At 42.6% G+C, this 17,269-nt stretch overlaps 2 protein-coding genes across 2 annotated transcripts; one reads left to right on the top strand and one right to left on the bottom strand.

Annotated features, from left to right (window-relative positions):
* Window positions 1–9,090: 9,090 nt before the first annotated feature.
* On the top strand, window positions 9,091–14,407 carry LOC121602435 (kinesin-like protein Klp68D). Its single transcript, XM_041931198.1, has 4 exons — window positions 9,091–9,312; window positions 9,915–10,102; window positions 10,173–11,877; window positions 11,974–14,407. The coding sequence occupies exons 1-4, from the start codon at window positions 9,277–9,279 to the stop codon at window positions 12,499–12,501; spliced, it is 2,457 nt and encodes an 818-aa protein (XP_041787132.1). The 5' UTR covers window positions 9,091–9,276; the 3' UTR covers window positions 12,502–14,407.
* Window position 14,408: 1 nt separating this feature from the next.
* LOC121602436 (N-terminal Xaa-Pro-Lys N-methyltransferase 1-like) lies at window positions 14,409–15,451 on the bottom strand. The gene has a single exon (XM_041931200.1). The coding sequence runs from the start codon at window positions 15,237–15,239 to the stop codon at window positions 14,445–14,447; it is 795 nt and encodes a 264-aa protein (XP_041787134.1). The 5' UTR covers window positions 15,240–15,451; the 3' UTR covers window positions 14,409–14,444.
* Between the last annotated feature and the right edge of the window lie 1,818 nt (window positions 15,452–17,269).

Below are 17,269 nucleotides of genomic sequence, written 5' to 3'. Positions count from 1 at the left end.
CTTACATTAACATTTATTCTGGACAATAAATGTGAAAACTTTATTTGGTCATTTAATTATCATGAGCAATATGCACCATCATCTTTAACATCTCCATTATTGAGATGAATGAATTATGAACACCGATCGCAAACCATGCTTAAACCGTTATTATTGCAATTTTGAATTGGTCTAATTAACCCGGCGCTCTAGCACCAATCAAACACGACATCGAACATGAAAAATGTATGGGATTTGACATGTTTGTCTGACATATAGCCTTAGTAGCTGGTCCTAAACTTAAGAGGTTCGCAGTAAAAACGCAACCACGGACTAGTGGCGGAGGGCCCAGGAAGCTGGACTCCGTGTACCGAACCGGGGTATAGCCTCAAAAAGAGAAGAAGAAGAAGACATGTTTGTCTTGTTTGTTTGTTTGTGTCTTACAGTGCACCTCCATCCGATTATATGGGTTTGTTCGATTCGGATGTCGTGTTCGATTGGTGCTAGAGTGCCGGGTAATTTATTGGAAATTATACCAGTCCGATCCATGGCATCAGTGTGGCCAGATTATTTTGGCGGTTTTCGGTAGGCTCATCAAATTTTATCGGTAGTTTTTGGCAGGTTAAAATTCGAAACTTAACTGAGTTAAAAGAAGTAAAAGCGAAAGAAGTGTTAAGTGGAATTGGGGGGGGGGGGTTTAATGCGCAAAATGAAAATTCCATCTCACGAGAATATGCATCCTTTACCTAGGATATGTATTAGATTTGGTTCAGCGGTAACACAAATGAAGATATTTCTGAAGTGTCGATCTGAAAATTGGAATTCTAAGCCCAAGAAAGACTAACCACAGAACTCCACGCAGCATAACACGGAGCGCATCATAACAACTGACAGCTGCCAAACGTTGATACTTATATGTGCATTGCGGTTATGTATTGTTATTGGTGGGTGTTAGCATTTATTAATTTGTGTGTGACCTTGAGACGCTGTGGGAGAAGCTGGATTGGGATTCAAAGTGTTATCGGTGTATTGATGGTTTATTTTATTTCGTGCCGCTGCTGATGAGATCATTCGATGCCCGTGGCAATCGAGGGTGAAGAAGCCTATTTAAAACAAGCGTAGGAGAACGTCTAACACTAATCTAATATTTTTTTATTTGAACATGTTTGATGCTTCAACGACCTTCTAAGCATCATGTAGCACAATGTATAGTGGCTATAAATTTTTTTTTTCTATGTGCCGAAATCTGTCTCGAGTTTTTGGGTCTCGTTACACACACACACACAGCGCGGGGAAAGTGACCGTTCACTCTATCATGTCGCGATCCCCCACCCCGCCCGGCGCTAGGGATGAGGATGCGCTACAAGAAACCTGAACCAGCCGTTCTACCGAGAAGGTAGCCGTAATCGATCATGCGTGGAGGGGGGGGGGGGTGGTCTAGTGGGGGGGGGGGAGTGCGTGCTTGCGCGACTTCGGGGTGCGTGCTCGCGAGCGCGCTTTCGTGGGTGCGTGCTGGCGTGCGCGCTTTCATGCTCGCGGGCGCGCGTACGTGCGTGTGTGTGTGCGTGCGTGCGTGCTGGCGTGCGCGCGTTCATGCATGTGTGCGCGCGTATGTGTGTGTGTGTGTGTGCGAGTTTGCGCGCGCGTATTTGTGTGTGAGTTTGCGCGCGCGTGTTTGTGTGTTTGTGTGAGTGCGTGCGTTTGGAAACCTCAAAACTATTTGATTCTGATGCGTACATTTTCATCCGCTGCGGCTACAAAGTCCATGCATTTTCGATCTCGCTACCTGAGAGAGACAACAACCATTGGCATTGGCATCTTTGCGATCGGCTCTGCTGTTGGGGGTATTAAAAAGACACACGATCTAAGCAAACGTGCGTGTGATATATTGCACATTTATTTCTAATTCAGCTAGCGGACCCAAGTAGAAACAACATTTTGAATAGAATCCATACAAAAGAGGATTCTGGATTTGTTTATTATGGTGCGCGTATGGTGCTGCACATGTCCGTCCAGAATCTGGGGCTTGTTGGCTTAGAGTCGGTATCATGACGCCGATTGACCGGCATTGCCTTGGAATGGGTTCGGATCGGTAGGTTCATGTTTTGGTCAAGTGCATTCCGTGCATTTGTCGCGCCACAGCGGTAGACCCGGCAGCACCAAAGTCAAAACAAAAACCTTCCCCGAGAGTGGACTGCTATGCTAAGTTCTTCTTCTTATTATTATTATAATTATTATTATTATTGGCGTAATGGCCTACGCGATCATGCCGGCCTTTTCAGGACTTGAGTACCGCGTAGCCGGATAGTCACCCCTTGCTACGGCGGACGGTTCATACGCGGTTAGAACCCACGACGGGCATGCAGATGTGCGGAATGATGGCGGTGCCGCGGGACCGCTCCTATCCAGCGTGCAACTTGCATACTGCCACACTGTCTCCTGCTCGATGCATACGCTGCAGGCAGGGGGAAGGATGCACCTCCACGATAAAAAAAACACGGCCATGAACCAGCGGCAGACCTAACGATAGGCGGACTAGGCGGTCGCCGAAGATCTCTAGTCTGTAGTATGCCGTATGTCTACAAGTGGACAGATTATTAGCGACAAGGGCCCCCGGAAAGATGGTCTTTAGGGCTCCGTGGCTGGAGAAAACCATTTGCACCTCCCCTCCCCCCATGGCGACTACAATTTTAGGGCCTGTGACCGATGATCGTAGGGGTCCCATGGCCACCCCCCTTCCCGCCGGCAATTTAAGAATACTGTTCAATCTCCCAACAGCTGTGTGCCACTACCCCCTCCTCCCTGTCATCAGTTACCATTGACAGGGGCCTCAATTCGTCTTTCCGCCTTTCATGAACACCTTCCTTTCTTTGACCGATGACATTTCGGAAAAAACACATTTGGCGACAGTTTTGCACACACACGCACGCTCATACCCTTGCGCAGACGGCTCAGCATATCTGTGTAATCTACAACATACGAAAGCAAAAGCTTAGTGTAACAAAGTTATGCTTAATGCTTAACACGTTCAGACCGATGGCAGGCCCCACTGCCTGCCAGTGAACTTTCCAGCCTGCGTTCTAGGTGCTGGTGGAAAGGAAAGTTGATGAAAATCAGCGCCGGGATGAACGTGTTAATGCGAATTAGGATTCAGCGCGTTTCACAGCAAACCCTCCAGCGTTAGCTAGCGATTCCTTAGTCATTTTTACATTGCAGCAATTGAACTTATTGCGCTTTTTTTGTTTGATTTGTGAAAATTCAATTGCATCGCAGCAATGTGTGTAAACGGTTTTTTAAGCGCCACAGCAACTCATGAGCATTGTCCACGCGCGAGAAAGAGAAAGCGCTATGGAGGGAAAAAGCACGGACGACGGCTGACAGCGATTGGCCGTCTGACGCACCAACACATTCAAACCTTCGACAGCGCGCTCAGGCGAGGGGTACGAGGCGGAGCCAGGGACGGGTATCTCGACGAGCTGCTTGACAAATTTGCCGTTGGAGGGACAAAGATGGCATTATAAAATTCCCCGAACGGCATGATTTCTTCCGTCGCTTTGCGCAGCGGGTCTTGATCGATTGAAGCGTTTACGGTCGTTCGAGAGAGCGCGCTGTAAGTGTTTATCTCTTTCTAACAAAAAAGCTCCGGTACGCGACCGTGTTGGTGTAAAAATGATAGTGGCCGAAAAATAGTTCACACCTACGTTGTCTTTCTCCCCTCCTTCCCCTCTTCTCCATCCTCTCACCTCGCTTTATTGGTTCGTGTTCTCTAGCTACATTGAGCGAGAGGTTGAGAAGTTTTCGATCGCTTTGCGCAGCGGGAATGAGCGACCTACTGAAAATATTCAAAACTTGTTACCATCAAAGAAGCGTTTTCTGAAGCGTTTGGCACCTGTCAGTTGTTATGTTGCGCTCCGTGTTATGCTGTGTGGAGTCCTGCGGTGAGAATTTTGGACAAAACACCTATAAAAATCATTTTATAAGTTTCCAAATCAAAATAAAAGATGTGAGAAGTGAATAAAACAATGCGCATTAGAATTTGGGAAGAAAAACAAAAAGGAAGTTCAGCTGTGTCTCGTCTGTGTCAGTGTAGTAAGCGAATCATTATAGAGATGGCGCTAGTGTTTAACGTATTTTCATTTGAAATAAGTAGACAACTTTTGAAGCTCATTTTGTTCGAAGTGTCACGTCGGTTGTCGGTGGTTTCATTCCAGCGCAGCGCAACTCGCTGGAATCAAGTGGGGTACCAGTTCAGCGCAGCGCAAACAGAAAGAAACGGGAAGAAAGGGATATGAGGAAAATACAATGAAACAGCACGAACGAGCGTTCTTTTCAGTGAGAGCGCCCCAAGTGCCGCAAATCCATTAAACGACCACTAAACGGGTTCTAAACGACTCAAGCTCTCAACCTAAACGGAATATAGAAAGACTTCGTTTAGCAGACGGCAAACGACTCATGCATTCTAAAGGCCGGGCTACATTGATCGTACTCGCAAGTGTAATTTCGATTTTCACTAGCGCATCTGGCGGCGGCTGAATGAAGCATTTTGCAAAACAATTTGTAGCCGCTTCAAAAAATATGTTATTTTTCCACGTTTTTTACTTAAACTGGACTGAGAAAGCTATGTAATTGATAGATAAATATGTTGTGCAAGTATTTCAACCATTTTCGCATCAAAAAACGGTGAATAAACAACTTAAATTTGAGATCCGGCACGACCATTCCCTCGACGACCAAAAAAAGCTTCCTCCAGCCGCCGCCAGATGCGCTAATGAAAATCAAAATTACACCAGAGAGTACGATCAATGTAGCCCGGCCTTAAAAATAGCAAAAAAGCTGGTGGCGCCTGTTTGTGGGATACCCAACCAGTGGAGCTTCCTCGCTTGGAGGAGAGCTTTCTCATTTCCTCTGTACTGTTGTATGGTTTCGCATTGAAGCTATGCATCGCTAGAACTAGAACGGCGATACGATTGTTTAAATACTAAACTCCAATGGAAACCCCCAGTACTGAAGCAAGTGAGATTTGAGTAATGATTGTTGGTATTGATACTTACGTATCTGACCACACGATTATTCATATAGATTTTTGCTCGGAAAGTTAGAAGACTATACAGGGTGTGCGGGCTAAATTTGACACCTGGCCTTTGGGTTTATATCTCAGGGTTGAGTTGACGTATCGAAATGATTGATATGTCATTCGATTGCTAAAAGTTGTGCGAACAAGTGTAAAAAAAGTCTAGCTCCGTTAATATGTGGAATCCGTCCGAATTGTACAAGCGCGTAACGTGTGTTATGATGGTTCGTGCCGGCCATACGAATGCCGAAATTCGGAAGGCGGCGATGTGTTCGCTGAACACCGTAAAAACAATACGGTGGCCAATGAACGGCCGTACGTTTGGCAGCAGGATTCAGCACGATGCCATACGGCCGTTAAAACACGCCAATGGCTCACTGCCAATTTCATTTCATTTCATTTCATTTCATTTATTTAATACAATATCTGCCATCAAGGCTAAATATAATGGACTTAAAACTAATCAAATACTAACAAAAAAACAAAATGATTCATGAAAAACTAAGCCTAACTAACCTAGTCTTGACCTAGCAAAAAAGAAAAGAAAAAAAACAAGGGTAGAGCGTAGAGACTATCATAAACTTAACAAAAAAAAAGAGAGTAATAGAAAACTAAGGAGAATAATTAAAGGGAATTAGAAGAAAAAATACGGTTACGGAAAGAGTTAAGAGAGGAGTCGAAATCAAAGAGATAGTAAAAGTGGTTAAACAATCTGAAACAGGACAGAAGAGGGTCATTGAAAGTATAAAGAGTATGACGTGTTTCAATTGACAGAGGATCACGTAGACGAAGAGAACGAGAGGGAACATACAGCGAGATGGACGAGAGTAAATCAGGAGCATCAGTAGCAGAAAGTAATAAGCCACCAATAAAACAAGCCTGAAACACTTGGCGGTGGAAGCTTAAAGAGTGAAGATTGAATAACTGCAATCGCGTTTCATAGGGAGGTAGTGGAACTCCCCGTTTCATAGGGAGGTAGTGGAAATTTCGACCGATACAATAGCACCGACGTTTGGCCACCCAGCTCCCCTGACCTTAATCCTAAGGATTACTTTGTGTGAGGCACAGTTGAGCGGGACCCCAACAGGGCGTCCTGCAATACCAAAGCGGAGCTGGTGGCCAGAATAAAGGCCGTGTTTGCGGCCAACCCCAGAGACATTGTTGTCCGGGCTTGCGTGCGGTTCCGGAAGCGGGTGCAGGCGGCCATCGACACGGAGGGGGGGTACTTCTAATAAAAAATGCGGCAAACATGGTAAGCTAAACTTTGTAGAGTTTTTTTTTAAATATTTAACATAAATTTGATAAAAATTCCTTTCCTATTCCCTCAGAAACTGTCAAATTTATCTCGAACACCCTGTATAGGTCATGATCATGATGAAACTTGTCGAAACACATTTCAAGGACAGGACAGCAATATAATGATGAGTTGTAATACGCCATCTATTGAGCAAACCAATGAAGCTATGGAGCTTTCGTTTTTTTTCTATGGATATTCCATTTTCCAGTCGTTTAAGCTTAATCTGTGGCGGTTGGGGCCTCGTGCATTTTAAAGGCATGCAATAGAGCGCATTCTCTCCGTGGTAGCGCTCCATCCGCCATTTTTAATTTTCTGCCCAAAACAACGGACTTCGGTTCCGATCTTGAGTCGGACCCCCACCGTGTGTTTCTACCCTACCCGCAAATTTCCGTTAAATGCCTTCTAATCGCCTTGTAATCGCCGGCGAATTGAAGGCGATCAGCAGTGCATTTAGCAGTAATTAAATGACTTTGAAATATGTCAATGAAAAATTTCGCTTTAATTTGAAATTTGAAATTGCAACTGTCAAAAGAAAACCTTACAAGTGTCTGCAACACTGCACTGTTGTAGTGTTTCCAGATGTGAGCGTGAGATTCGATAGCACGATTTACGTGTTATGTTCTCTTGCGTTAAGCTCTGAGCTATTTTACTTTATTAATGATGGTCTGCATGATTCGGTTGTTAAAGACCAACCCGTTGAAAGGTGTTAATATATCAAACTCATTTCGATAAATCTAATAAAATGAGAAATGAGATGCATATTTCTCCCATCCTGATAATGATGGGTGAAGATAGAGTAATTATTATGTTTTTTAAAAAGGTATTATTTTCATTTTGCTTCACAAAAAGTTTGTTTATATTCATTATAGCAAGAAAATATTAATATAAAAAGAAATAAGCACAGAAAAAATATCATAAAAAACCAGGATTTGAACACACGCTTTCTCGGTTCGGAACCAAAAGCGTTGTTACTGCTCTATTTGGCAGTTACATTATTAAGGGTGCAAAACCAGTATATATACAAGCGAAGATGGCGGCAAGCTATCTGTTCTTGTTGAATCAAAAGTTGAAATATTTCGAAAAGAACCCGTTACAGCCTTGAAAGTTTCAGTTGAAATCTTAATTCGCCTTCTAAGGCGACTAAGGTCTTAAATGCCTTCTGAATGCCTTCAAAGCCGTTTAATGCTGGTAGGGTACCTACCCCTCGTCTGAAAATTTCATTCTCTTTGTCTGTCGGGTACGCTTTAACCGCCGACAGCGAGATTCAAATTCAAATTTAAATGATTTTCTTTGAGGAGCAATTCTCGGAATTCACACAACTGACATCTTCTAATTATTATGAACATTAAATTTTAACGGATAAAATTTTGAATTCAAAACGCATGTAGCATTTTTCAACTGCCAGGCAAACAAACGTGCATCAGCGCGATAAGTAACAAATGAGGATAGCGATCCTTGAAACAGCATCCCAAGCGCCACATATTGAGCTTAAACGACTGAAACATCAAATATCTGTGATTTTCGGTAGGATAAATGGAAAATCGGTAGTTTTAGGGCGGTCATCTGTGAATCGGTAGGCATACAGTCATTATCCGATATACGCTATCGTACGGGACCGAGCGCAATAGCCCCAAATAGCCAGAATTGCTTAAGCAGCTCATTTTGGCACGCTAAAGATCGCTGCTCTAATTCGCCTTTTGCAGTAGATAAACAGCATCAAAGTTCTATGTGGGTCTTTCAAACAGCGCCTAAGCAGCTTCCTTATGCCACGATGCCAGGGATTATTTTTCTTTGTGTTTTATTTTCAAGCAAGCGTCATCGATGAAATAAACAACAAGATTTGTTTCGTTTAAACACATGTGTATATTTTTAAATCTTTTGTTTTGATGAATTACATAAAATTTCACACAATTTACTGATAATTCACAATCACTTCACTCAATATTCATTCTTCAATTAACGAATCTAACTTGTGCAGCAGCAATGAGATTATTGCCGGCGTCCGTCTTTGACACTTTGACAAGAGCGATCTCGTACCGATGTCATGCATTAAAAAGCTATAAAGTTCCACCAAGTTCGGTACGCTTTCTTAACAAGCCTTCAAGTTCCATCATGAACCCTACACATAGTGCTAATCAGCCGCAAAGTTCCAAAAAGTACCATGTGCCTGTTAAAAAGCTCCTTAGTTCCGCAAAGTACCGTCTATCTCTTAATCAGCCACAAAGTACGACATCGGAACGATTTTTCGTTAAACAGCCCTAAATCAGCTATAAAGTACGAGCTGGCTATTTGGGGCGTATCTCGAGTTTTCGCGTATAGCGGATTCCTATGGAAAAATAGTTTACACTACCGGTTCGAGGGTTGAAAAATATCGCCACAGAGTTTTGCATTAAAGTTTTTTCTTATACAATAGGTATCTTTTGCACAAATTTAATGAAAAATGCATTAAGAACATTAAAGAAATTCAAAAAGAGCATAACATATTTCAAAAATTAAAATATTTGCGAAAAACACATGGAGCTGTCAAATTTAAAGGAATCGCGTACTACGAATTCGCGTATATCGAGTATCGCGTACTGCGGATAATTGCTGTATAAAAAATCGGTAGGAATACAGATAAATCGGTATTTCTGGTCACTCTGCATGGCATCCTGCAGTATTTGACGTTTCTCGATTGCTGCCGAAGTTTGACAGTGCCGTTTGCTGGTGGTGTGCGTAAATTACGAACAGTGTGTGTACAGCTCTGTGTGTGTGTATTGTTGTGAATGTGTACGTAGGAACATACAGACAAATAACTTTTCGTTGCTAATCGATAACGCAAACAAATCTTTTCCATCACAGAATGGGCCATTCCATGTGAAAAGCAGTGTTGTGGGTGAAAAATTCAGGTGCTTTTGTTTCAATTTGGGTGCAATATTAAGAAATTACAATGGATCGTGCCATCAAAACCCGAAGTAACCTATCGGTAGGTTGAAAGCATTATTTGTGAAAGTATGGATGTTTTTCCTTGAACCGTCCATGTTTCCTTGAAAGGGGTGGTATGGCATCATCGTTTGCATTTGGAGATCGCTAGGTTGTTGGAGTTGTTTTATTGCATTCATTCAAAATCGCTCCGAGATGTGCGTTGGGGTTGGTATGTAATCTCTGCGTCACTGTCTGCTCGCTTTGTATGATTTGGGGCATAGAAGAACAGGAAACGGGAAACTGTTGCACAATTCCATTCTGTTTATTGAACCGTCTAGTCCAGGTGGGCTAGATTAATCATGCACGCCTCCATCCCGCGGAAGGTGTGTTTTTGAAACGAACTTACAGCTATAAGGGGGCCTTCTGAGCCCGTGAGCAATATAGTGGAGCGAAAGAGAGGCACCGTCGTGGTGAATCGAAGTGTGACTAAAAGCTATTAAAATCGAAAGTGTCGAAATGCTTATGCGAGACGCACTAAAACGCAACGTAACCGATAGTGCCATTTCACGTGATGGATAGTCGTATTTTTGGTTAATCTCATGCAAACGTGTTGTGTAAATGTATTGTTCTAATTATTATGCTTTGCTTCCTGCATTTGTCTAGAACACAAAAAATGAATGTGTCCAAGTGGTGGTACGATGCCGGCCGCTGAACAACAAGGAATTGACTGGAAACTTCCAAAAAGTGGTCGACGTTTTTCCTAGTCGAGGTGTCATCGAAATCCTGAACTGCAATGAAGCTTCGAGAGAAAACAAAAAGATGTTTACGTACGATGCTGTGTACGATTGCCTGTAAGTATAGTATCCTCCGTACATCACATGCGTTGCATACCTAACAAAGAAGATTCACAACCCGTTTTAGCTCTACCCAGCAAACGATCTACGATGAAGTGGTACGTCCGCTGGTTTCATCCGTTATGGAAGGATTCAATGGGTGTGTCTTCGCGTACGGTCAGACTGGCACGGGCAAAACGCACACGATGGAAGGCATCAAAAACGATCCCGAGCAAAAGGGTATCATACCACGGGCGTTCGAACAGGTATGGGCACATATAAATCGCGCACAGAACATGAACTTCCTGGTGGCAGTTTCGTATTTGGAAATTTACATGGAGGAATTGCGCGATCTGTTAAAACCGAACTCAACCTCCTCGCTGGAACTGCGCGAGCGGGATGGCGGTATCGTGGTCCCGAACTTGCACTCCGTGTTGTGCAAAAGCGTCGAGGACATGCTGAACGTGATGCATCAGGGCAACAAAAACCGTACGGTCGGGTTCACCAACATGAACGAGCACAGTTCCCGTTCACATGCGATTTTTCTGATTAAGATTGAAATGTGTGAAGCAGGGTCGACTCTAGTCAAAGTGGGCAAGCTGAATCTGATCGATCTGGCTGGCAGTGAACGGCAGTCGAAGACGGGTGCAACTGCGGAACGGCTGAAGGAAGCAAGCAAAATCAACCGGGCGCTCTCATCGCTGGGCAATGTAATTTCGGCGCTGGCAGAAAAATCTCCCCACGTCCCGTACCGCGACTCAAAGCTGACGCGCTTGCTTCAGGATTCGCTAGGAGGCAATTCAAAGACTATCATGATAGCGAACATTGGTCCCTCCGAGTTCAATTACAACGAGACGCTGACCACACTACGATACGCTCATCGGGCCAAGACGATCGAAAACAAACCGGTGAAGAACGAAGACCCGCAGGATACTAAGCTGCGCGAGTACCAGAACGAGATAGCGGAGCTGCGTAAGCTTATAAGCGAAAGGCAGAAGCGGGAAAGAACGGTACACAGGGAGAAGAAAGCTAAAAAGAAAGCGACGCGTGTCAAGCGCGAACCGAGCCTGACGCAATCAGATGAGAAATCTGACTCGGAGGTCGAGGAGGAGGAAGACTGTGAGAAGGAGAACGAGCAGGATTTCAACGAGCTGGACACAAAAGCCAAAGAAGAGCTGATGAAGGAACGCGAAGCAACCGCAGCATTGGCCTCAAAGCTCCAAGAGCTAGAGGGACAACTAGTCAAGGGTGGCAAGAATATTTTGGACACTTACACCGAGCGGCAGTTTGAGTTGGAGAAAAAGCTGTCTGAAATTGCGGAACGAAAGAAGAGGGAAATCGAAATGCAGCAACAATTGGAACTGCAAGAAGAATCTACGATGGAAATTCGCGAAACGTTTACCTCGCTCCAGCAGGAGGTAGAACTAAAGACGCGTAAGCTAAAGAAGTGCTATGCCAAATGTATGGCACTGAAGCAGGAGCTACAGGACACTCGCGATGAGCATAACCGGGATAGGCGTGAGCTGGAAATGACACAAAATGAGCTGATCAAGGAGCTGAAACGTTTGTTGCTAATCATTGACAACTTTGTACCGGCTGAGGTGAAGTCACGATTATACACGCAGGCCAAGTACGACGACGAGGCCGAAGAATGGTTCCTTAATGGAAGCATGATGCTGAACAACCACCAAATGCTGACACGCCCAGTCGCTGATCCGAGTCGGAGACGACCGATGAGTGAGTATGCTCTGCAGATGATTAAAACGAAGTCTAGCGATGCAATCCGCTATAAGGTAAGTGTGTGTGCGTGCGTGCTACAAAACTATCCTTATGGAATGTCATGAAAACCAGAGATGAACATTTTTTTTTGTAACTTTTGTATTTTGTAGGGAGAGAACATACTTGACTACGAGCTGGACATGCCACTCAGAACAACTTACGAATACTCGAATCCGAAAGTGTCGGCTTCATTGCAAGCGGTTCTGGCAGAAGCAATGCAAACCGAGGATGATATTGACATCACCGATCAGTCAAACTATGCGAGCATGATGAAGATGCGTCTCGATCAGATCACCAAGCGAAACGTACAGGAACACGCAGCAAGTGCTACAACAGGTAGTGCTGCCGGAAGTAGTGGTATCATGGGCGGCAGTACTGGCAGCGTGTCAGGTGTGAATGGCTCGACTGGAAGTGTCCATATTGGCAGCGGTATAATGACCGCTGGTGGTAGTAGCACTAGCCGAGCCCGGTCCTCGGTATACAACCGTGGTAAATCAGCGGCCCCTGCATTCGGTGCGCACTCTGCGGCACCGGTAAAGAAAGTATCCACGTCGGCGCTTACGTCAAGCAGCCATGGAGGCACCGGTGCAGGAGCGGGCCATATGTTCCCGAAAGCACGCGGTCTCATACCAAAGTAGAGACTGCGCGACGGTGAAACTGAAGTACTCATCTAGATATCATCATCGTCATCATCCATCATCAAAACATAGAACGGATCATCGTTTAATCCCTCAATCTAAGAATATGATAGATGATCTCGCTTTGCTATGCTTTAGTGCTTCAAGTGGTATTACTATGTCTGAACGTACTCCAGCTGTCGGAGTATCGACTCAAGTTTCCCACAATTAATTTGTTTAGTTTGCACGAAACGACGGATGAAAGATGAATGCAGGAAAGTTTCACTCACGCGCGCGCTTGTATCATTACACAAAACTAGTAATATGACACAAAGGTTTGAAAATACTCGAAGCAAGGATATAAAAACACGGAATGAACGGTACTGTAATAGATATCTTGCAAAAGTATTGCATTGCACAGTATGAGATAGCCGAACAAAGTTAAGTCAAAACAGCTATATGAAAGGTAGCAGAAAACGGTCGAATGGTATTGGAAGAAAATATGAGCGAAACATCATACGCAATTCAATTTAATCAAAATGAAACTAAATCGTAAACTATGACAGTGTAAGATTACGCAAAAGACGCCACTGTGTTATGTTAGAAAGGTATTAAGAAAAGCTGTGCCTAGGAATATTGTTATTTTACGCTTCTTTTCTAAATCTCTTAATTTTGGGACAACTAATTCGTTCAAATCGCTAAACGTAATACGTGTTGTGTGTATTCCGATAAACATATTTATGTTAGTTACTTAATATTTAGTTCTAATTTGTGTTGATTTCAGTCGGATTTGTATTGCGGAAAGTGTTAAACTCCTTGGCTTGATTTAATTAATTTTTAAGTTACTAATATTTGGTATCGGTTACGTTTACAATGCAAAAAGATTATTATGTTTTTTGTTGGTTCATTTGTGTTACTCCATGTCCTGTGTGTTTGATGTTTTCATTGTAAATACGTTCAGATATTTTGTGCGCGATTTCCGCTGTACTTTCCAAGAAATAGTAAACAATTACATAATTGTTTACTATTTTTTTGTGAATTTGTTGGTATCATGTTTTTGTTTGAAATATGTTTTCTTTTGATTTTGTACCCATTGTTAAGTTATATGTATTTCAGCAAAGAAGCCGTACCTTTATATCCACCGAGAATAGAAATCGTATTTCTGTCAAATTACAGTAAACATTTTTGATTGATTTTGGAAAGGAGTGTTGCGGTTGACTCACTTCACCACAAGGCTGGATAAAAACAGTCACACGTAGGGCAAAAAATGCTTTTAAAAATTGATCAATATGTGCTGATTTTCTTCACAACCATGATATCAGCTACTAACTAAAGGTATGAGCATTCAAGAATAGAAGGAACGATGTTGTAGGTGTAGCTCCCAAGACTTAAGCTCACAGGGTGCAATTAGTTTATGATACGGTATCTTGCATAACGGCAACATACGCTATTTTAATGTGATTACTTTTCTTAGGGCATCAACCTTGAATTCATAACTGAATGCTATTGAAACTTTGTCGGCTCGTTCAATCCTCCCTTTAACCTTAAAAATGCACCAACGAACCTTTGAATTTTATGTTAACCATTCACTTTTGATACATGCTATTTCTGAATACTAGTTGGATTTCCTTCCAGAGATTAATCCAATCCTATCTCATATGCAAGGTCATTTTTCTAAAGATTACAATGCATGCAATGTTGTGAATTGCTATGAGATTCTGGCAGGGTAACTGATGATATGATGGAAAAATAAGTGAAGAAGTGTAGCAAAATAAAGAAAATAGTGTGCATGATGTTTGTAAGCTTTTCAGGGGTTTCTCTGGATGCTGGTTTTACTGGGGTAAACTACGGAATTATAGTTATCATCAAAGGATAGGGAAATAAAAAGAACGTATTATTCAAAATATAAAGAAAGCACTAAAAGATATCTAGAGACAGAGTTCACGGTGGATTTGTGTGCAATTTTAGTTCTTTATTATAGGCCTTAGCGCCAACATGTACACGGGATAGAGTTCTTTGGGAAAGCTTGTTTGACGTTGCTCCTTGACGACGCGCATATTACCTTGCTTAAGCAGTTGTTTCATCTGTAACAATGGTCTTGTAACTGATGAATCGGTTCGGTCCACGTCTACTACATTGCTCGTCGTAAAATTTTCCTTTATCACTATCATTCCTCCGCGAGCGAGCCCTTTCGCACAACGAACAAAAAATTGGACCGCGTCTTCATCCGTCAGGTGGCCCAGTACCCACTGTGCCCAGATTATATCGTATCGTCCTTCCTCCGGGATGAAGTCTTGCAATCCTGAGTTGAATACTGTTCCCAATTTTGAGGTAAAGTCTACTAATTCCTTACGGGCAGTTTCGCAGAAATGCTCATCCTGCTCTACGAGATCCACTTGGTCAAACCATGGCAGAAGTAGGTTTTTGCTGATTCTACCGATGCCGGCACCACAGTCCAAGGCCCATTTGCGTCCGGGAGCAGGTTTTTGTTTGTAGAGCTGCTTCAAAAACTGTTCCGAGCCACGAATATCGATGAACGATATACTGCCGAATCCGCCTAGCATCCCATCTACCGTGGGAGACACATTCGACCAGTATTTTTTAGCGTTATTGTAATAACTAGTACTATCCGTCAGAAGATCATCGAAGCCTGAGCATTCTGGATCGTTTCGACTTTGATCGTTTTTAGCTGGTACTGGAGGAATATTAATTTTGGTGGAACTATCCATGCAGCTTTCGTCACTCTTCTGTGATGCCATGATACTAAGATATAAGGAACACTTGGTTGATTGGGTGTAGAAATTATTATCAAACGGCGGGACTTTATTGCTATTAATTTGTACAAACACGAGGTAGCAGCGTGTAGTATTGTTGTTCTCACAGAAAGAAAAACGAAAAACCAAAGGCGAGTTTGTTTGTCCGATGCTTTGTTAGTTTTCAAACCTGCTTGAACGAATGCCGAACCCGTTTTAACACGGTTGTAAACGACTTGATGTAAAAAAAAACAAACAAACATACAGGCTGTCTCCGAAATACGTTATTCATCTTTTGAATGATGTGTAAAATTTGGCCATTAATTTGGGCAAATAGGGTAATTTTTTTGCATTTGATAATTGATTAATCAAATCAGTACCATTTTGTAAAAGAATTATCAAATTTAGAAAACCGCGTTTCCTAACACGCGTATTCGAGATACCGCGTAATACGAGGGCTACTTGTATTGTTCAATGGCGCAGAGTGGCCAGAATTATCTTCTCTTCTTTTATTTTTATTTTCTGTTCTTTGTATTTTTGGTTATTCATGGTTCGGCAAAGGAGTCACGCTTCTTGGGTCTTCTCAGTATTATTCCGCGATTGTAAATTAAATTTTCATTCTTTCCATCTGTTGGTGGGATAGTTTATACAGTGGAGCTTTATCTTTCCCTCTGTACTGTTGTATGGTTTCGCTTGAAATTATCCCATATACAGTAGAACGTCGATTATCCGGGGGCAAATTAACCGGCGGGCGGCTTAACCGTGCGCATAAATGTCGAGCAAATTCTCTTAAACTGGAGCCTTAAACTTCCCTTAAACTGCACCAGTTTAAGGGAATTTAGAAAAAGTCCTTTGAAATCAACTGTGATGCGGCTTTTTCGTTACTTTCTTCTAGATTCAATCGGAAATGATGTTGCCTATCGTTATAGTAGGTCATGAAGCCATTTTATACTTAAATAATATCGATTTTTAATGAAATAACGTCACACCAAATTTGATTTTTTACCAAATACTAAAGCTATGGATATAAAATAAGCTCAACGGCAGAGTCCATCGATAGAAGAAAGTCTTATTTACGAACACACCAAATCTTGGCGCATTCAAAACACTTGATCACACACAAATCAATAATTTCGGGTGTATCGAGTATTAATCGAGCAGATATGGAAACACAATTTCTAGCAAATGTCACTTGGGAGCTGTTCAAACGTACGGCGAACATTTGTAGCGATAGTCAAATGGACAACCAGTTTTATTGTGCAACTTATTGTGTGTACCCAAATAACCAAATCGTCCTTAACCCACTGTAAAACCACTTCAAACCCACGTGGGTTTGTGGTGGTCGATTCAGTCGTTAACCCACCAAATTTTAGAACAATCGGAGCTGCCAGTTCCGATCCGATGTATTTATCTTGTCCACCCTTAACCCACCTTTTCCAAAAATGCTTTGAGGAAAAGTTTGGTCAAGGTTTGGCTTAGGTCAATATGCTGGACAGGATTTTAACTCCTCGGTTGATTAAATTCATTCACTTACATCACTGCACTTCAACTTCAGCAATATTCTCTTCTTCTTCTTCTTTGGCTCAACAACCGATGCCGGTCAAGGCCTGCCAACCCACTTGTGGGGTTGGCTTTCAGTGACTTATTGATCTCCCCCCATAGTAGGATAGTCAGTCCTACGTATGGCGGCACGGTCTATTTGGGGCTTGAACCCATGACGGGCATGATGTTAAGTGCAGCAATATTATTAGTCTATAAACTATGCACTGACCAGCGAAATGGAAGAGTTCATTCGCAAGTAAACAAACACACATATACACATATTACACATGAATGTTTTACAACAAACCAACTTAAACACACACGTTTAATTGCTTCCTTTGCACAAATAAATAACATTTTTAACACAGGTGAAACATGTTGAGCAAATAAATTGCCCGTGCATAAAAATCTGACTTCAACAAAATTGAAGTGGTGGCTGCTTCTGTGGCCGTGTGGCTTAACCCACCAAACTGATAGTTTTTTAGCTTTGTTTG

Source organism: Anopheles merus, unplaced genomic scaffold (assembly GCF_017562075.2).
Source record: "Anopheles merus strain MAF unplaced genomic scaffold, AmerM5.1 LNR4000451, whole genome shotgun sequence".
Classification (NCBI taxonomy): Eukaryota; Metazoa; Arthropoda; class Insecta; order Diptera; family Culicidae; genus Anopheles; species Anopheles merus.
This window is presented reverse-complemented; position numbering and strand designations above follow the sequence as displayed.

Bases quoted from the DNA above. Each gene is read 5' to 3' on its own strand.
- LOC121602436 (XM_041931200.1), bottom strand. From the start codon at position 15,239: ATGGCATCACAGAAGAGTGACGAAAGCTGCATGGATAGTTCCACCAAA.
- LOC121602435 (XM_041931198.1), top strand. From the start codon at position 9,277: ATGGATCGTGCCATCAAAACCCGAAGTAACCTATCG. The intron at 10,103-10,172 runs GTAAGTATAGTA...AACCCGTTTTAG, and splicing joins GATGCTGTGTACGATTGCCT to CTCTACCCAGCAAACGATCT. The intron at 11,878-11,973 runs GTAAGTGTGTGT...TGTATTTTGTAG, and splicing joins GCGATGCAATCCGCTATAAG to GGAGAGAACATACTTGACTA.